At 39.5% G+C, this 21,447-nt stretch overlaps 1 protein-coding gene across 1 annotated transcript in view; it reads right to left on the bottom strand.

Moving 5' to 3' along the window:
• WASHC1 (WASH complex subunit 1) overlaps positions 1–18,870 on the bottom strand; it is a 58,921-nt gene extending 40,051 nt beyond the window's left edge. The window contains exons 1-2 of the mRNA XM_087968564.1: positions 18,436–18,870; positions 33–187 (exon numbers count right to left, since the gene is read on the bottom strand). Of these exons, the coding sequence (XP_087824690.1) occupies positions 33–181 (149 nt within the window). The 5' untranslated portion in view covers positions 182–187; positions 18,436–18,870. The remainder of the gene's footprint in view (positions 1–32; positions 188–18,435) is intronic.
• Between the last annotated feature and the right edge of the window lie 2,577 nt (positions 18,871–21,447).

The raw sequence follows: 21,447 nt of genomic DNA on the forward strand, positions 1-21,447 counted from the left end.
CCTTCTCGGGTTCTAATATAAGCGACCCTTACCTGTTGAAGATGTCACCTGAGATTTTTTGCAGATATTGAAGTGTGTCCGCTATCTGATGAATAGCTTCCTCCCTGCGGAGGTCAGGCTGGATGAGGGGAACAGAGTAGGCCTGACCTTCCGGGAAATACTTCTGGGTCATAGTGGACATTTTCACCTGCAAAGAAACCAACAGTCCATTTGATTCCAGGAAAACACATTTCTTTCATTTTTAAATTAGAAGGGAACTCAGTTTGCTCTACTAGGTATTTGCAGCAAGAAAACTTTTAAAACGGATAATTCTAGAAGAGGGACAAAATGTGCTTCTCCAGATGATGGGTCCCCTGGTGCTCTATGAGCTGGGTTATTTTCTTGCAGATGTTTCATTACCCAAACTAGGTAACATCATCAGTGGTAGAGACTAGCACTGGAAATGTTATCTAGGTTGGGTAATGAAACATCTGCAAGAAAACAACCCAGCTCAAAGAAGACCAAGAACCCCTCATTTCAACGATTCAATATTCTCCTTTATTGGCTTCTCCAGATGTTGAACAACCCCATTAATCTCAAATAATTCAATGTGAACGCCGCACACTGGATAGTACCTTGTTGTCCACAAACAATTTCTCCTATTATCACCCGCAGCTACTGGGTGGTTTATTGTCATATGTAAACATCATATGTAAACATCAAAGACTAGAAGACCTATTTTTGTTGTGTTGCACAAATCTGATTTGTCCATGTAATTTTCTTTATTCTTCTTTGCATCAAATAAAATATAACATTGTTGGTACCACGTCAGAATCACACAATTCTTATTCTGTTAGTTGGAATTAGAGCTCCTTTCCTGAAGAACCAGGATTTGGGCGAAAGGTGCAACCACAGAAGATTTGAGGAGAGCCATTTCTAACCTCTAACACCCAATTTTGTTTGTCTAGAAATACATGCTTAAAAAACAAACGGAAACCTCTGAGTTTTTGCCTTTGTTACCAAACCTTTTCTCCAGCCTTCTGCCTCCAGACAAGTTTCACAATTTCAAGCTACCATGGGACTTAGGCATTTACAAGGAATTATGTGAGCACCAGACTATTTTCTGCTAATTTATCTTTGCACTTTGGACCTTAATGGAGTCATAGGATTCAGAAGTCCCATCATCAAAGTATTATTGGGAAGTTGAAAAGGCTGAACAGTGGATCAATTCAAACTGACACAACAAAATTGCTCAAGAAGAGAGTATAGGTAGTCCTTGACTTACAACCATTCATTTAGTGGCCGTTCAAAGTTACAACACCACTGAAAAAAAGTGACTTATAACCATTTTTCACACTTATGACCATTTCAGCATCTCCATGGTCATGTGATCAAAATTCAGACGCTTGGCAACTGACTCATATTTATGACGGTTGCAGTGTTCCGAGGTCAGGTGGTCACTTTTTGCGACCTTCTGACAGGCAAAGTCAATGGGGAAGCCTGATTCACTTAATAACCAGGTTACTAATTTATTAACAGCTGTGATTCACTTAAAAATTTTGGCAAGAAAGGTCGTAAAATGGAAAAAAAACTCACTTAAGAAACATCTCACTTGGGCAACAGAAATTTTGGGCTCAATTGTGGTCATAAGTTGGGGACTATCTATATTGTATCTCAACTCAATCAAAACGTTTTCAAGGAAAAAGAACCCAAGAAAGTCCAGTTGCCTTCTGGAAAACCCCTTTGAGACAACCATGTCCTGGATGATTGAGAGTCTCCATAGACAGATCCTTCATATATATTACTTATGTCCACTGAGAACAGCATTATGTATTGGGCTTTGGAACAGAAATCAGACTATCTTACAATATAGAATAAGCTTTGATTTAGCAGATCTCCATGGTAAAGATGTGCCAGTCTCCAAGGCAGGCAGGCAGGCAGGCAGGCAGGCAAGCAAATTGTATTTATTTTGTGTAAGTGAGGCAGCAGCAGATACTCAGGTATGTCAGATGAAGAAGAGAGAGATAAAACTTATTTTTATCCTCCTTTAATTAAACTATGTTCAGTGGTGTTATTAAGCAGTAATCAAAAATGCAGATGATATTGATTTGATTGGCACAAGGTGCGCTGCACTGAATAGTAAAAACCAGTGCCCCTATAAATAGGGCTAATCATCATCTTGATGGGAGAAAAGGAAGTGAGGGGGGGAAAGCAGCATAACTCGAGGTGTAATTAGACCCTCCAGCAACCTGCACTTCATGGCTGTTCTCATTACTTGGCACTTGTCTAAACGCTGCTCTTCAATGCTGATGAGTTGAGGCTGGAGAAAAATCTTAAGCACACCAGTCGACTAAATCCAAAGAGCCTTTTCACAGTCAAAAGGCATTGCTTAGGGGCCAGGTGGGGTTCAGTCTCCAGAGATCAGAAATGAGGAAATGCCCCAACAGAGCTTCTAACGCAATGGTTCGAGTGCAGTACTGCAGGCTACTTCTGCTGCCTGCCGGCTACCTGCAGTTTGGCAATTCGAATCTTACCAGGCTCAAGGTTGGCTCAGCCTTCCATCTTTCCGAGATGGGTAAAATGAGGACCCAGATTATTGGGGAAAATATGCTGACTCTGTAAACCACTTAAGAGAGCACTGTAAAGCACTTTGAAGCAATATATAAATCTAAGTGCTATTGCTACCTCCAGCTGGGTATTCTTTGGCCAGTCTTAAAGTGAGATAATTAAACTGGGCAGCCAGTGTTCTTGTACAAAACCATTTGTAGAGTGTTGTGGGTCAGTTTTGCAAGATACTATTTACCTTTAAAAGGATTTGTCCTGCTCCAACTTATTTCTGATGCATCAATGAACAAGCAGAACGATGAATTTTCTGAACCAATGCATACAATCTCCACTAACAAGTGAAATAGTAGTATCAAAACCTGTGAACCAATTAGCTCTCATCTAGCTTGATTTTTTTTCTCCAGATGCACATGTTCACATGATGGCAGCACACATAATTAAAGTAAATGAAGAACGCTGCATGCTGATCATGTGGGATAGGGCAGCCTAAGCACATAGATCTCAAAAACAAACCACTGACCTTCTATCTTCACGCTAAAGTCCCACCTTCTGTCTTGGGGCTTTGCCTCCAATACCCCTCAACTTCAATAACAGATTCAGGTAAGTATTTCCTGTTCCACACACTAAAAACAGTGAACTACGAACTTTGGGTCACATGCAACTCTTAAACCTCTATATTGTGTACCCTCTCAGATAATACTATCAAAAGTCAGAAATAAATGATTAAATCACAAAGGTAGCATGGTATGTAAGCTTTCTGATAAGATTTAGATGACCAAGATTAAAAAAACAAAATAGATTCTTCCCAAAATTTTGAGCACTGTATCCATTTGATAAAGTAATGTCAACCCCCAAGACATTAAGCAAATCCAGCATATTCTGTAGATATTTTTTGCTTTTTCTGTTGGAAAATGGCAAAAAAAATTGTCCCAAATTGAAGTCACATGACCATGACAGTCATAAATGACAGTCATAAATGCAAACCAGTCGCCAAGAGCCCAAAATGCTATCATGTGACCACAGATATATGCAGCAGGAACTTCAAGGATAGGTTGTAAGTTTTTTTTTTTTAAAGTCCAGTCATTAAGCAAGGACTATCTGTAAGACCGGGCAATGCATCTCATTTGATTTCCAAAAGGTACTTTGGGATACAATAAGACTATTTTTAACTCTTTAAACATGTCATTAATTGATTTCAGGTTTGCAGAGAACACTATTTAATCACAGAGAATTCAACTATCCAGGAATTTTAAAAAAAATTGAATAAACCCTTTCCTACTTTTACTAGGGATTGAGATGAAAAATTATTCAGTCCACACAGCACCGATAAGCACAAAAAGACATGTCCACACATGTATGACAAGATATTCAAATTGCCTTTGGATTTCTAGTGTGATAGTTTAGATTGGCATTTTGTATTTTAGGCAGAGAAGGGAGCTAGATAATGATGATTCCTTGTTAATTTGCAAAAAATAAACAAGGCTCTTCAATTCTGAACAGGTTTCTTTTAGTTGCAAACTAGAATCAATGTCCCAATGTTGAATTATGCATGCAGATCATGGCTGGACTGTCGGGGATAACTAGTGGCCCCTTGGAATACTTCATTGCGCTTCACTTCTGTTGCTGATCTCAATATTTTAAGAAATTAAAAAACATGAAATTAATGCTAACTCCTACTAGCTTAACTTCCCAGCACCTGCTTGTAGTCTTAGTCATATATTGCATTAAGCCAGGATATGGTTTGTTTGCTTGTGGGTTAGCATAATAAATGAAGCCAGCACATTTGGTAAGCCATGATTTATGTTTCGTGCAATGTAAGGAGCAGTATAAATTCTACAGAGGCAACCCAAAACTACTGCATTAAGCATTTGGCAGCAGAAAAAGTAATTGTGACTCTTAAAAATAACAGATGTTCCAGGAGTTACCGTAATGCACAAATATATCCACAAAAGCAGCAAAAAAAGTAATATTCAAAAGCACCCTGTGATCAAAAGAAGAAACTGGTGAGAAAGAAGTGTCCTATTTCTTTAGGCCCAGTAAGAAATCAATAAGCTGGAAATAATAGCAAACCGGGTTGCACTTGGCCATAAATTATTCCGTGAAGGGTCAGCATAGAGGTTATTAAGAGACAAGATTGCTTTTCTGCAATAAAAAGAGCTTGCTCCAAAGTCTCTGTCTCTAGCCACAGAACACAACTTTGCTCTACAGACTTAACAACTGCTTTTGGGAGCAGTTATTAAGACTTACTCAACATATTTAATCAACTGGAAGGGTGTGCTTTCTGGTTTAACAAATCCCAACAGAAAATAATCAACTCAAACTTACAAAAACTTTTCTTTTTTTTTCAAGGGACATCTCTTCAAATATGCCCTCTTTTATCATTGGGGGGGGGGGGGGGGGGGGGGGGGGGGGGGGGGGGGGGGGGGGGGGGGGGGGGGGGGGGGGGGGGGGGGGGGGGGGGGGGGGGGGGGGGGGGGGGGGGGGGGGGGGGGGGGGGGGGGGGGGGGGGGGGGGGGGGGGGGGGGGGGGGGGGGGGGGGGGGGGGGGTGTTTGTGGGGGGGGGGGGGGTGGGGTGGGGGTTGGGGGGGGGAGGGGGGGGAAGGGGGGGGGGGAAGGGGGCGGCGGGGGGGCCGAGGGGGGAAGGGGGGGGTCCACCCCCCTTAATGGGAGGGTTGGTTTCTGGGGGTGGGGGGAGGAGTTGGGGGGGGGGTGGGGGGGGTGGGGTGGGGGGGGGGGGGGTGGGGTTTTTTTTTGGGAGGTGGGGGGGGTTTTTTTTTTTTTTATTGGTTTGGTTTGTTTTATTGGGGGAGGTGAAAATGTTTTTACTAGGTTTTTTTTGGGTGAAGGGATGATTTTATGTCTAAGTGTGGGTGATTCTGTCAAGGATTCCTACCAAAAGGCAAAACCAAACTGTAAATCTCTATCCAGGTACACAAACCCAGGGGAAAGATTTGGGAATCCCTTACATCAGGGGTCTCCAATCTTGGCAACTTTAAGACCTGTGGACTTCAAATCCCAGAATTCCTCAGATAGCTTTGCTGGCTGAGAAATTCTGGGAGTTGAAGTCCACAGGTCTTAAAGTTGCCAAGGTTGGAGACACCCCTGCCTTATATGTACAGTAACCTTCCTCTTTTCCAAATGTATGAATGGAAATAAATTAGACTGGTATACCTACAATGTTATCCATGCCTGTGCAACTTAGTGGAAAAAGCTAAGTTCCATTTTATCACCTTTTGAGAACACTCTAAGGAGAGTTAGAAAGCCTCCAGATCCAATTACCCTTCAGTTATGATCTGACAATTATTATTTAGATACGCTATTATCTCTATCATGGGGACAATTCCACCACCTTATCTCTATTCTGCTGGTTATGGATTACAGAGGTTCAAATATGGTATATAATAAATCCAGCCTCTGTGGTTTATAAATCATGAATTATCTATGCTATGTTGTGGTGTCCCAGTCAAATAGGTTTTATTCAGTAAACTAAACCATGGTTAAGCAAACTTAGCCTTAGGATTAGCTATGATCAAATGCCTAGCATATTTGGAGAACTTGAGAAACATTACTATGCTGATCCCTAATAGAACAGAGAGTTGGAAGGGACCTTAGAGGTCTTCTAATCAAACCCTCTGCTTGAGCAGGAGACTCTATACTAGGGGTGTAAAACTCAATTTCCCTGAATGCCGCATCAGGAGTGTTTGACCTTGGGTGGGTGGGGGTGGAGGGGTGACACTGGGGTGGGCGTGGCCAGCTTGACGTCACTCATGTCGGGTGCACCTATGGTGGACTGAGCACTCTTCCAGAGAAAACGGGCTCCCAAACTCCATTTTCAGCTGCGATGGCCTCCTGCAACTCTCTGCCAGAGAAAACAGAGCTTGGGAGGGCCACCTGTGATCCAGTGGTGGGATTCAATTATTTTTTCCCACCGGTTCAGTGGGCCTGGCTTGGTGGGTGCGCTTTGCACGCGTGCACACACTTTGCTTGCACGTGTGCACCAAACATGCATTTTGCGCAGGCGCAGAGGCATTCTAACTTGCCTCCTGCAAGCCTGCACGGTCCCGGTCACTTCAGCAGCAGCCGCACGGCACTATTCTGTGCCGCGCAAAGCAGCTGCACTTCAAATTCAGCGGATAAAGGTTAGTATGGGAGCCTGGGTGGGCCCAACAGCAGAGCGGCCAAGAGAACCAGTTCAGTCTCCGTTGCTCATTGCTGCTACTGGCTCGCCAGAACCAGGCCGAACCGGTAGAATACCACCACTGATGTGACCCTCCCGAGCTCCGTTTTTATTGGAAGAGGCACCATGGGCCAGTCCTTCACTGTTTCCAGGGCGGTTCTGCAGGCCAGATCTAAGCAACCCATGGGCCGGATCTGGCCCCCAGGCCTTGAGTTTGACACCCCTGCTCTGTACCATTTCAGATAAATGATGTCCAATCTCTTCTTAAAAACCTCCAGTAATGTAGCACCCACAACCTTTAAAGGCAAGCCATCCTCACGGTTGGGAAACTTCTTCTTAGTTCTAGATTGGCTTTCTCTTTAATGATTTTCCACCTGTTCTGTCCTCAGGTACTTTGGAGAGTAAGTTGACTGTCTCCTCCTTGTGATTGCCCCTCAAGTACAAGAAGACAGCTATCATGTCAACACTAGTTCTTTTATCTGATAGGCTAGACATATCTAGTTTCCTTCATTGCTCATCATATGACTTAGCCTCCAGACCACTTCTCTTTGTTGCTCTTCTCTGCATCCTCAAATGGTTAAACATTATTTTACAATGCAATTCGTGTTTAGCCCTTCCTATTCAATCAGGCGGATGTTTCTGAAAACAAAATTTCAAACTACAATAGAATTTAACGAAAGTAATGTACCCAACAATATTGTATAAAAATATACACCAATAGTGAACCAAATCTTTAAAAAGGGGTGGGTGGGGGAGGAGATCCATATGAATGAACTGAAAGGTGAGCAAACCTGCAATCCAGTTCCTAATTTTATTACAGTAATTTCAAAATATTTTTATAGTCATTTGAGCAGATCTTTGTGTACCATTCTATTCTAAAAGGCATTCATGGAATATGTCTTATCTAGATCTTAGTTGCCATCATGAAATTATTGAACAACACTTGAGCTATACCATTCAGTTTTGTCCATAACAGCTTTAAAAATAGGTTTTAATCCCTTGACAATTATCAATTAACATAACCTGACTAAAGATTTGCATAAGTGCCTTCCATACTAATAATTTATAGTACCTTTTAATGCTTGTTTTTCAAACTTGGCAACTTTTTCAATTACCAGAATTCCCCAGCCAGCGGAAATGGGTGTTGAAATCTAACATTTTGAAGTTATCGAATTTCAGAAACATTATTTTAAAATAACCCAACTTTTGGGTTGACACGAGTGAGAACCCAACAATGACTGATGTAGGAATTGAGGTATGAGAAAAACCCTGTGATTATGGGGAAATTATCAGCATCTGTTCTGGATTATAAATGCTCTCAATTTTAGAAGGATTTTAGCTTGAATATAATTTTCTATCTTTACCTAGCTCTCCCCCCACCCCAAGATTCCGGAAGAAGCATCATTTATAAATCAAAAACATACTCCATCTTGAGGTACAGTTTGTGAATATTTCAATATTGTAATATTGTAAGTATATGGAAGGCTGAACCATACTCAAGTGATGGTTCTGAAGGTCCAGTTCCATCTGCCAAGCAACGGTACTTCTCCTCAGAACTAATTCAAATTCAACTGAGGAGGAGAGTTAAGTTTCAACAAATATACCTGACAAGCGTTAAATATTTTGCTGCAGCTGAATAGTTTTTTAAAAATCATGTTGATGCATGAAATGAAGTGTCAAAGCTTTTGAAGTTTTTATTAATTCCTTTAATTTGGGAAATGTAAATGCAGCAGTGACAGGCAATTAACTAGATGGCGGCAGTTGTCTAGCAGAAGTATCCTCTCAGCAAGGTTCTCTGACAGGTCTTCTCTCCAGAAATATTGTATCTGAGGAGAAAGCCTTGATGTCAAATAGTTCCCTCTATGCTTATTCTGTTCATTTTGAACAGAGGTTCATGGTATCAGCAAGGTAAGACCAAACAGCCATTTGGATGCTACTGAGCTCCAAATTCCATAGGATCTAATCAGACTGGCCAATTGGTGAGGGAAAATGGGAGCTCTGGGTCATCAACATCTGGAGGACTAGTGGTTACTCATTCCTGATAGAATGAAATGTGAATTTCCCTCAGTCAGCAAAAAATTTTGTTTGCCCATTCATGTTGTACTATAGTGAGAAGAAAGAAACCACTATTATCTACTGTAGACGCTCAGGAAACAATCCAAGAAAGAAAATAAGATGGATACATCAAACAAAAACTTAGTGCCATCAAAGAACACTTATGATTTACCTACATTTTGCTCCCAGGTAAAATAAAAGATTACTTAAAGACAATTTAATTTTTTAAACACTTTAGATAGACAACCTGTGGAACTTCAAATGTAGCCAAACTACAATTCCCAACATTACTATTACCCATGGTTCATGGGGTTGCTACGAATTGTAATCCAAAAAAAAGTTTTATAGGCCCAACCTAAGTTGTAGGGTATTAGCTTTTTGTCACAGTGAAGCTCATTTTCAATGTTTCTGTGGTTCAATTCTCCAGACTTAACGTCCTGTAATTCACCATCCCGTTACTTACAACATTATTAAGCAACTTATGATTTCAAGGCAATTATGTCCTTCAGACTAATTTCATGCAGTCTTTGGTCTAAATTCAAAACTCCTCTGCAGGTGATGAATTCAGACATCTGTTAAGTTCTGCCAGTATCTAATCTCTGATGGCTTCCTATCGAGGATAGATTAAAAACCACAAAGATATTTACTTTTTTTAATTTATTCTTCTCTTGCTTCAGCACCCTCTCCATTGCTATACAGAGCCCCCAAGTGAATTAACCAAGGGAGAGATGGCCCTTCCTTAACAAAGGTTATTTTGTCCGATACTTAGCGTACGGTCACTGATTTATTTAATATGAAGATTCAGGGATGCATCTATTGATCTTTGACTCAGTATTTGTAGGCCAAAACTGAAGAGAATGGTTACCATTATGCAGCAGACTATACTTCTTTCTTGCACTTTTTGCTGATAGCTAATTTTGCAAGAACCAGATACTCCCTGCAGGCAGTGATTTGTTCATCACACGGAGAGTTGCAAAATCTACTGTGGTGGTTAGAGAAAATGTAAATTCGGGGCCTAACTGTAATGGAGTCCTTGTCTTTCTGACATAGCTATCTCTCCCTCGTAGTGGTTCACAGGACTTGGAAAACAATTGAGATAATTTACACAGGATATTTCCATAAACCAATAGAAGAAAAAAATGAACAAATATGGTAACTTATTAAAATCATAAAATGGAGAAAAATTAAAGCAAAGAGAAATGGGATGATTTGGGGGGGTGGCGCAGTATGCTGTGATTCTCCTAGGTTGACTTTTCCAAGATTATCTTCTATGACCTTGCAAGCAAAGTCAATGGGGAAGCCAGATTCACATAACAACCATGTTACTATCTTAACAAGTACAATAATTCACTTAACAATTGTGTCAAGAAAGGTCATAAAATAGGGCAACATTCATTTAACAAACGTCTCACTTAGCAACAGAAATTTTGGGCTCAATTGCAGTCGTAAATCGAGGACTACCTATAGTTACATATAACAGTTCTTCAGACAATAAAATTATCCCACAGAATATGACTCATGTGCAATTATAATTAAATAATGAGTGGTTTTTTTGCACATGTAATAGCGAAGGAAGAATGCAAGCAGTAGCAATAAGAGAGATTAAGATCCACAAATTGAGAGAGAAAAGCCCCCTCTTATACCTAGTGATGACATACCAGCACACCCACACAAAAAAATTATACATGGCAGCAAGAGAACCAGTTAGGATTGCCAGCTTGCCAAAGGCTACGCAACAGCAGTAAAGCAAAACAGATTTGACGTAACCTAGGAAATTGGCTGACAAGTATAAAGTTACCCCAAGGAGCCAAAGTAATCAGAATAAGTAAAGCACAAGAAACAAATATGAAGAGACAAACAGAGCTTGGGAGCAGGAGTTTACACTCAGGGACACCAAGAAATAGAAACAAGCAAAGAGGGTAAAAAGGCCAAAGGAAGTGTTGGCGTCAAATTTTATTGCAATCAACCCTAGGAACTGTGTTTTTCAACTCTGGCAATTTTTAAGATGTGTGGACTTCAACTCCCAGAATTCCCTAGCCAGCAAAGCCAAATTCTGGGAGTCCACATGTCTTAAAGTTGTGAAGTTGAAAAACACTGCTATAGAACTCAATGTGAGAAGGTTCCTTAGTCTTTAGACTTCACCGCAGGGGTGAGGATACTAGCTAATACCAGAAGGCAAGCAATTTGGAGAAGAGGTCCTTTCTCTGTCTTCATAAGTGATAAGCTGGAGTGATTTCCCAGTTCCTTGATAATGGGGTAGCCCAGAGGGTAATTAAGAGGCTAATTAGAGGTGAGTACAGGAGACAGGAGCATTTTTTAGGTGGGTGTGTTTATACCTTTAAATAGCATTGGAAGGCAGAAGCTTCTAGTGCTAACCTAGACCGGATTGTATACCATTTCTTGCCGGATGGGAAGTTTGTTGTTTGACATTAAACACCTTGAAACCTGCTTTCTGCTGTTGTATGGTGGTTTGTGTGCAAATCTGCGAGCTTTCAAAAGACCGGCTGAGAGAACATAGCAGAAGCGGTTATTTTGGCACAGAAACTACAATGAAGATACATGTCCCAGGATAGTGTTGCAGGATCCAGCCTGGGTTGGTCACCAGGACCAGAGGTTTTGCTTTCTGACTTGTGCTGGGGCCCGTCCAGATGGGCTCCAGCACGAGTCCGAAAGATCGGAAGACAAAACCTCTGGTGGGTAACCCTGGAACTACAAGGCCATTGTGGAAATCTTCCCATATTTCAAAAAATATAGTTTGTAATATAAAGTTACTCATGCAAGTGGAAGTGGCTCATTTTTAGAAGGCGTAAAGGAGCAGAGAAACAGATCTGATGGGTCCTTTTAAAAAACACTTACCACTAATAGCATCTACTCATCTCAAGTATACATTTATACTGTAATATTAAACTGGCCTCTTTGGGGCATTGGTCAGCAGCTCAGCCTTTCCCATATATTATAAAAATCTCATCAACGCAGGTATTTGGGTCAGCATGAAAACATGAACTGAACCCACTTTTGCTGATGTGGACACTGTCTAATAATACTTTCCTTCCACAGAACCTCTTCCTTCTAGCAATCCCACTTCTGAGCACTGCACTAAATTTTAACATTGCTGCAAATGTTACTAACAGTTTGCAGACTTTTTGTGTGTGTGTGTGTGTGTGTGTGTGTTAATTTTTGAGCAGCCGAGAATTTCTATCACAACAAAGCCATTCGTTGCAATAGCTGTTTATGCTTTAGGAAAATTAGCAAGGGAAAAATTGGAAACAGAATTTGACATATAGTAGAAGATTGCTAATTCTAGTTGGAAAACAAACAAATCTTGAGCTATAATTTCGATTGATTACAGGTAGCTCTCCACTTAAAACAGCAATTGATCCCATAATTTTGATTGTAAGTTATGATGATTGTTAAGAGGGTCCACATGACCATGCCCAATTTTATGACTTTTTTGTGGCAGTCATAAAGCAAGCCCATTGTTCTGCATGAAGAGGCAGCCGAAGATAGGAGGGATCCGGACAGGGGGTTGGGGTTTTCGCAGACCCTTTCCTCACCCGGCTTAACCCTCTTTTCTCAAGGCGGTGGAGCGGTGGTCAGCAATGGCGGCCACAAAGAAGCTGACAGCTGGACAAGATTGTGCTGGAGGAAGAAGGAGAAAGTTCTGAAGCGAAAGTTTTTTGGCTGAACTGGGAGTATAAGATACAAGTAACATCCTGAAAATTCTGATTTTTTTAAAGATACTTTGTTTCCAGAAGAGATTTACAAGCGGTGAGTGAAAGTGTTTAAAGAGAAAGTTTACTCTCCTTCCACATGGATTTAACAAATGGATATTGAAAATCCTGCTATTTTACAGAAGGTAAAAATTTAAAGCTTTCTGTTATAAGTGGGAAGGGAGAGGACAAAAGGAAAATTTTCATTAAGATTTTGTTGGAGGAGATGCCTGGAAGATTTTGAGATTGGAAGTTAATTGTAATAAGACTTTAAAATACAGATTGGGTTTTTTTTCCCCTTGCCAATTGATATTACCCCAGGAAGAAAAAGTGTGAAGAACTTTGTGTTCTGTTTGGATTGTTTGATGACTTTGGGATTTTGGGGAATTGTTTCAAGCTTTGAATTATCTTGGTTGTTTTAAGAAGAAGAAGAAGAAGAAAAAAGAAGAAGAAAAGGTTTATGATGGCTTTATCTGTTGATGAACTGAGAGAGGAATATGGTAAAATAAAAAAAGAAGGTAAAGACGGTGTGAGAGAAATTTTTTGCTTTTTAGAAATGGCGCTTGCCACTTATCAACAAACACAACAATTAATGGAAGAAGAAGAAGAAGAAGAAGAAGAAGAAGAAGAAGAAGAAGAAGAAGAAGAAGAAGAAGAAGAAGAAGAAGAAGAAGAAGAAGAAGAAGAAGAAGAAGAAGAAGAAGAAAAAGCCATCTTTAATGAGTCTACAAAGTTGATCAAGAAAGGAAGGAAAAAGAGAGGAAGGAAAAAGAGAGGAAGGAAAAAGGACATAAGACTTAAAACAACATCTAAGAAATAGAAAAATAAGATGCAAAACCAATACAATGTTAGAAAGCAAAAGAAAAGAGAAATACAACAGAGGGGGAAGCGAAGGGGGTAAAAAGACCAGATGGGACAAGATAGGAAGGAAGAAGGGGGAAAAGCCACAAAGGTATGAAACAAGATGTGGAAAAGAAATCTTTTTTTAGGGATAATGGGTAATGCATAACTTTGTTCCAAAATGTTTCTGCAAGGTACATGATAGTATTGTAGTATTTGTATTAGAAATAGAAAATTAGAATTTAATAAGTCTTAAGTAAAGATTAAAACATTAAAGGTTTAATAATGATAGATTTTAAAATTTAATAAAATATTAAAAGGAATGTTTAAAATATTTAGTTTAAGTATAGAGTTTAATTGACTATTGTGTGGATGTTTGTATGAACTTATTATTATGGTATTTGTTTTTGAAATAGATAATTGGAATGCTATGAGATTTAATGTTTAATTATATATTTAATTACTTTATGGATTTACTATTTTAGTAAGTAGAATGTACTAAGCAGAATTAGATAGGGAATTAGGTGTTACCTTAAATGTTAATTTAGGGGAGTGATGGAAAGGCATCATACTTCGATTAGTGATTTCAGGAGAAATATTTTTTTTCTAATATGAATGAGATAAATGGATAATTGGAAAAGAATGGACAAAAGATACAAATATAATGATTTAAATTAAGATGAAATAAATAAAATAGAATTAAGAAGAGTGGGAAGCGGGGAGAAGTTATAATGAAGATATAGAAGGGTAATAAGATAGGTAATGGCATATAAGCTGAACACGAATCTAATTGAAGTCCATATAAAGAGAGGTAATCCGGGGCCAAGCTACTTTTTAAAAAGAAGTTTTATGTTTTTGTGTTTTGTGTCTGTATGTTTGATTGAGATTTAATAAAACCTTGGGAGAAAGCGAGAGGAATATTTGTAAACAAGGCAGAGGGAAATATGAATATGATGAGTATAAAATGGATAAATATAGAAGAAATGTAATTGAATAAGAGCAAAGAGAAATAATGAGAAATCTGCTAAAAAAATATTGAAGTGGAAATGGGATATATTAGAATTATATTGTATACAACAATGTTTTATCTGCCTTGTAAAAATTTATAATGGAAAGAGGTTTAATGTCTTTAATGTCTAATGATGCTTTGTTTGTCTGTAAAATTAATAAAATTTGTTTAAAAAAAATAAAAATAAAGCAAGCCCATTGTTCACTATGGCGTGTTGCTTATGGAAACTGGAAATCATAAAAAATGTCATAAATTGCAGTCATGTGACCATAGGACGCTGCAAATGGCCACAAACGGGAGCCAAGCTGATTGCTGAGTACCCAAAATGTGATGGGGAGGGTGTACTTCAGGGGTGTGATTCAACTGGTGTAACAACCGGTTCCGTGAGAGTTTGCTACTGACCTTCTCCTGCAATCCTGCATTCTCCCTGTGTGTTAAACAGCTGACGCGCGGCAATCTACTGTGCTGCATGAACCAGCTGAGCTTGAAAACCAGGAAATAAAGGTCAGAATAGAGCCGGGGTGGATGGGTGGGACCAACAGCTGATCGTCGGAGCAAATCCGTTCGCTCACAGATGATTCTCGGAACTACTGGTTGGGCTGAACCGGTAGAATCCCACCACTGTTGTACCTGTAATTTCAACTCTGGGTCGGAAATAGCTTTTTCAGAGTCTGTCGTAACTTTGAATGGTTGCTAACTAACTGATTGTAAGTCGAGGACCATCTATAAAAGCAAAGCATTTGAAGTAAGATCCAGGAACAGATATTACTTGGAGAGATAGTAACTGGTGCACAGTACCGTTTGAGGGCACCTGGTAATTCAGATATTGAACTCAATTCTGGTTCTGATAAGATGACTCAATAAGAGTTCTCCTCCTAGAAAGCCATGCATAATACTGTGAACTTTGTTTAACAGAATAAAAGTCAAATATAAACACACCAACTTTATACCCTTTTTGAAAGCTGAGCAGAATTAAGGAAAGTGGGAGCAGAAGATAAGAGTAAATCAAAGACCTCTGACCAGATCCAGCAAAACTTATTCAAATCCAGGCTTACTGGCTGGCCTTCAGCCAGCTACTCTCAAGGTACAATATCCTGAGACTATTTTATTTATTGCTCTTGAAAGAATTATCTCAGTAATGTAATACACGGAAGCATTTTGAGAACTAAATTGTAATTCAATATCCAAAAATGAGAATAGCATTTGATGTCCTGTACTGGAAAACGAAGATGCAAAAAAAGCAAGCTTCAATTCCTATTTCAGCCAATGACTCATTGGCTATGTTTGTATAACATGAAGGACTCGCTTATTAGGGCTATACAAAGTATTCAAAATAAATATTTTGCACATTTGGAACGCTTTGCAATTTGCAAACAAAGCATGCCTCATCAAATTTTTAATAATGCAACCATGTCTTTTGCAAGACTCATCTATTCAAAAGCTTTTCCTGGCTGCCTCCACATACACACTCACTTTGCAAAGTCTTATCCATTGCCACTTACATTAAAAGAGTGTGTGTGCCACAACTGTGGCTTGGTCACATGGTAGCCATGTTCAATTCCTCCCAGTGCTTGGGAGGGTGCTAATGAGAAAACAGAGCAGCATTGAGAAAGAAGGATCAATTCCCAGGCAAGTAATTTACAACAGAGTTGGGGAAATCAGCTGATTAGAGGGATTAAGCCTCCATGTTACAGGTCGACTTACAGCAGTTCATTTAGTGATGGTTGAAAGTTACAACAGCACTGAAAAAAAGTGACTTATGCCTGTTTTCACACTTATGACTGTTGCAGCATCCCCATGGTCACATGATCAAAATTCAGATGCTTGGCAACTGATTCATATTTATGATGGTTGCAGTATCCCGGAATCATGCGATCACCTTCAATGCAGAAGCCAGATTCACTTGACAACCTTGTTACTAACTTAATAATTGCAGTGATTCACTTAACTGTGACAAGAAAGGTTGTAAAAGGGGGCAAAATTCACTTAGCAGAAATTTTAAGCTCAGTTGTGGACGATCTATATTTGTAGGACTAGTTTGTAGGACTGAAGGTTGGCAAATTAGTTTTGCTCCAGGTCCCTATGGTGAAACAGTGTCACCTGATAAGGCCTAAAGAGGCATACCTTTTCTACTATAGTGCCTTCCTTATGAAACAGCCTCCCTCAAAAGATATGGCTGATCCTGACCTTATTAGCTTTTGGGAAGGAGGTGAAGACTGGCTTTTCCCCAGGCAATGAGGCCAGGATATATTGATTTGATAATTCAGATCCAGTTTTTTCGCTCTCTTCTTAAACCACACTGTCAGGGCAGGGCTGTCTTCAATTTCTTTCTCAAACTTTCTTGTTCTTCTGGAATAAGTTCATGCCTGACTAATGGTCATTACATATTTGCTTCAAGGCTCTTCTACAGTTGTCTTGTAATCTAAGAGTTAATGCTCTTCTACATTGGTCAAGAAAAAAGTTTGGGATTGAATGATGGAGACAGTATCCATGGAATTGAAGAGGCTAAATACATTTACCTAGGGTTTCCACTTTAAAAGTGTTGAGAAACATTGTCTTAAACTCTAACAACATTATGCCTTCATAAGCTTCTCTAGGTTTGAGCTCTTTTCCCTGAATGCATGACGGTGACTTTAGTGCTTATAGGATTTCAGAGAAAAGATTGTGGAGGCTGACACAAGGGATCTACACTACAAACTGAAATTAAACCTTGAAAGAGTAACAGTTGAAAACCATTCCAATTCTGATTAGACAAATTGGTAAAATAAGCCAGAATGGGTATAAGGTGTCTGTAGAGCATGAGAACTGCAATCCAACACATTCAGATGCATTAAGCTAGTAAAAATAAGACAGAATAACATTAAATTTTAAAAAGGAGTATCTGTTTTCTTTACAATGCATTCCTATTATCAGAAGCAAGCTCTTCTGAACTAAATGGAATTAAATCTATGCCAGGTATAGTTTTTTTTTAAATCATACTTTATTAGATAAACTTTTCTTCAAAAAGCTGAAGGCAGTTTCCATAGAGACCCTCCTTTATTTTTATCCCAACAGCCTTGTGAAGTAGGCTGGGCCAAGAGAAAGTGTGTGGCCTATAGTCACTCTGTAAGATGCCATGGATAAGAGCAATCTTGAATATTAGTCTCTCTAGCCCTTGTGTTACTACATCATAGCATCCCTATTTTCAGCTACCTTGAATTTAAATCAGGAAACACACACACACTTGTCCTACTCCAACTTTTTAAACACATATTTTCTCAATGTAAAAAAAGAGAACTGGGTTGCCAACTTCCAGAAGCACATTCTTCCAACATATTTATAAAAATGCCTTTGGGCTCATATCGTAGAAAATAAAAATGGCAGGTGATACCAGGCCAAAGCATTGTTTGGAAGTCCATTCCATGGTTCATAAACAATTGGCCGTGAAAACCAGTACAAGAAAAACCTAGCTAATCAGCTTGGTGGTTTGATGATAACCACAGCACAAACATGCCCCAAGGTGACAGTTTATTTATTTTTATTTATTTGATTTGTCAATCACTTACAAGATGATATAAGTATAAACATGAGTAAGAATACAGGAAATAGGTACGAATAAATGGGGACAATAGGACAGGGACGGTAGGCATGATGGTGCACTTATGCACGCCCCAACAAAATTCCACAACAAAATTCTAAGTTTCCCCACCCCTTACTTTAAGAAACTCAAGACTTACACCCTGGAGAACAGCTGGTAGTTCAATAGATCACTGATAAGACTAGCCCTCTGGGACTCTTAAGGCATTGCAAAAATAAATAAAAAGGTAGAAGCTTAACCACAAATAAAATGAGGCCCCCCTTTCCCACAGCATTCAAATCTTCCCCAGATATATCAAGCTTTTCCCCCAGGTGATGCCCTCCAGCATTGTGGGGACTACAATTCCCAGGATTCCTACAGCCCAAAAATAAATAAGGCTTCTATCCTAGCAATTCTCTCCCCCGTATTGGCCCCGACACCCCCCGTGGGAAACACAATACTGTAAGCAACCCCCTCCCGCCTACGTCTTTGCAAGACAGAAAAAGAAAAAGACCACGCAACCTTCGCCCTTCCTCTTCCTCACCTGTTCAGTACTGAGCAGCTGGAGCCAGGCCCCCTCCTAACAACCGAGAAGGGAGGAGAAACGAAAGCCCTTTGAACACTTTTATATCCGCCCGGAGTTTTACGCACTTCCGCCAGCGTCAGAGAGCTTTCCCGGTTCGAAAGGTTCCTACTTCCGCCCTTAGATGAAATCACAACGGATTCTTGGCAATTTGAAAAAAGTGGTTTTTTTAAAAAAAAACCACACATACAACCACCGTAGTTCTGGGCGTTATTTGGAGCCTGCCTTCTTCGGAAATTCTAGGAAAAGTGGGAAGGAAGAGAAGGCTTACTTTCTTCATAGACAAAATAGAGAATCAGGCGGTACCATTGAAAGCTAACTATTTGAAAGCAACTACCATTGAAAGCTAATTCTTAGGCAATCCTGTGCTCTGTCCATTTCGAAATAGGCCCGTCTGAATTCAACCGTATTTACTCTCAAGTAAATGAGTTACTGTAACAGTGTGGGAATTTTACAACAGCAGGAGGTTTCCTGAGTCTATTCTTGATGTAGTTTTTGATACAAATGTGGCAAGAAAGGCCATAAAATGGAGATTCTCAGTCACCCAGGTCATGGTTGTCCCAAAAGTGCTTTTTCAAGAGGCAAGTGGGGTTTTTTTTGGCTTTTCTTTGAAGATGTTTAACTTTTCTCATCCAAGAAACTTCTTCACCTCTGGCCAGATGGTGTGGAATGGAAAGTTTTATACTCCTTGCAGACAGCTGGTCATTTGCATTCTTTTATTTATTTATTTATTTTATTTATTTATTTATTTATTTGATTTGCCAATTGTTTACAAGATAATAAGTATAAGTGTATACATAGTTGTGAATACATGAAATGGGTACATATAAGAAAAATAAAAGAAGAATAAGAGAAACAATAGGACAGGGACGATAGGCACGTTGGTGCGCTTATGCACGCCCCCTACAGACCTCTTAGGAAAGGGGTGAGGTCAATAGTAGACAGTCTAAGGTTAAAGTTTTTGGGGTTTGGGGAAGAAACTACAGAGTCGGGTAGAGTATTCCAGACATTGACCACTCTATTGCTGAACATTGAGCACTCTATTGCTGAATTTTAGCAGGTTGTCTTCAAAGAAAACCCAGAAAGCCCAGTTGCCTCTTGAAAAAGTACCTTTGGGTCATAAAATGGAGGAAAATTCACTTAAATGTGTCACTTAGCAACAGAAATTTTAGGCTCAATTGTGGTCGTAAGACGAGGATGACCAGTACTATCCATGACTTTTAAAAATAAATTACTTAGAAAGGCAAACACGTGTGTGTGGGTGTTTGGGTGTAAATATATTAAGTACATTTAATACAGTGGAGTACAATCTCAAATACCGATATATAAAATGTCATTTTATTTCAGTATTATTTTGAAGCTCTTCAGATTTCCAAGCCTAATGCCAAAGAATCAAGGATATTTGGTACTAATCCTAATGGCTGTTGACAAGCAGGCAACGAGAAGAGACATTTGAAGAAGATAAGTTTTGAATGACTGGTTGGTGAAAACAACGTGGGACTAAAATTAAATATAAAGAATACCAAAGTAACAATAGCTACAGCAACCAACCTTAAAGCAGTTAACAAAGAATACATTGAAACAGTGGATAGCTTTATATCTACTACTGTAGGCAAGAATTTCCTTAGAGGAAATGGAGTAGCCTTCATAGTCAATAAAAGAATGGAGAAAGCAGTACAGGTAGTCCCCGACTTACAACAGTTCATTTAGTGATCGTTCAAAGTTAAAACAGCACTGAAAAAAGCGACTTATGGCCATTTTTCACACTTATGACCATTGTAGCATTCCCCCATGGTCATTTGTTCAAAATTCGTATGCTTGACAACTGACTCATATTTATGACGGTTGCAGTATTCCTGAGTCATGTGATTATCATTTGTAACCTGACAAGCAAAGGTAACCAGATTCACTTAACAACCATGTTACTAACTTAACAACTGCAGTGATTCACTTAATGATTATGGCAAGAAAGGTCGTAAAATGGGGCAAAACTCACTTAGCAAATGGTTCAGTTCACAACAGAATTTTTTTGCCTCAAATGTGGTCATAAGTCAAGGACCACTTGTGCCGGGATACAGTCTCAAAAATGACAGAACGATCTCAGTTCAAATACAAGGCAAACCGTTCAACACCACAGTAATCCAAGTCTATGCCCCAACCACTAATGCCGAAGAGGCTAAAGAGCTGATCGGTTCTATGAAGTGCTCTGCAGAGTAGCATTTGGTGCTGTGGAAGGGTGCCACAGAGTGAGGAGTTGAGCAAGTGCTACAGGTGGGCACTACAGTATGTGGGTGCTGGAGACTTCGAAGCATTTTGAAGCCTGAGTTGGTGGGTGAAAAAAATGGCAGGAGAACTTCTCCATTGACTTTGCTGTGGAAAGTGGGCAGGAAAAGGTGCAAATGGTAATCGTGGCCATTGGAAGCTATAACCATTGTAATTGCAGGTTGATTGCTAGGTGATCACATGATTGTGACAATGCTGCGATGATTGCAGACTGGTTGTAAGTCCCCATCATCAGCACCATTGTAACTTTGAACAATTACGGAGCAAATGGTCATAATCCCAGGACCAAATATACCCAAAGTCATACAGCAGTTCATTTAGTTTTTGGCTTTGTGTATTATGCAAACTCTGTCCATATTAAAGAAAACCATAGTTTAATCTGATATGTGAACGCTGAGTAAATTATTCTGTAGAGATTACAAGTTATACCAACAGGATACTAATTTGTTTTTGATCTAATTGACATCTCATTCCATAAAGTTATTTTTCTGCCTGTATACTTCATCCCTAACTCACTGTCACCATTTTTCTCTGCAGTGTTTTTTGAAAGATTTCCGCAGAGCTCATAATAAGATGGAGATAGGCTCAATGGGGCTGTTTCATTCATTCTGTTCAAAAAATATTTCAAGGAAAATGGGAGATGTATCACTTTATAAATTAGATAAATGTGAAGCACATGTGGCAGAATGG

Source organism: Notechis scutatus, chromosome 6, assembly GCF_049901735.1.
Source record: "Notechis scutatus isolate UNSWTSFEM ecotype Mainland chromosome 6, rNotScu1.2, whole genome shotgun sequence".
NCBI classification, from domain to species: Eukaryota; Metazoa; Chordata; class Lepidosauria; order Squamata; family Elapidae; genus Notechis; species Notechis scutatus.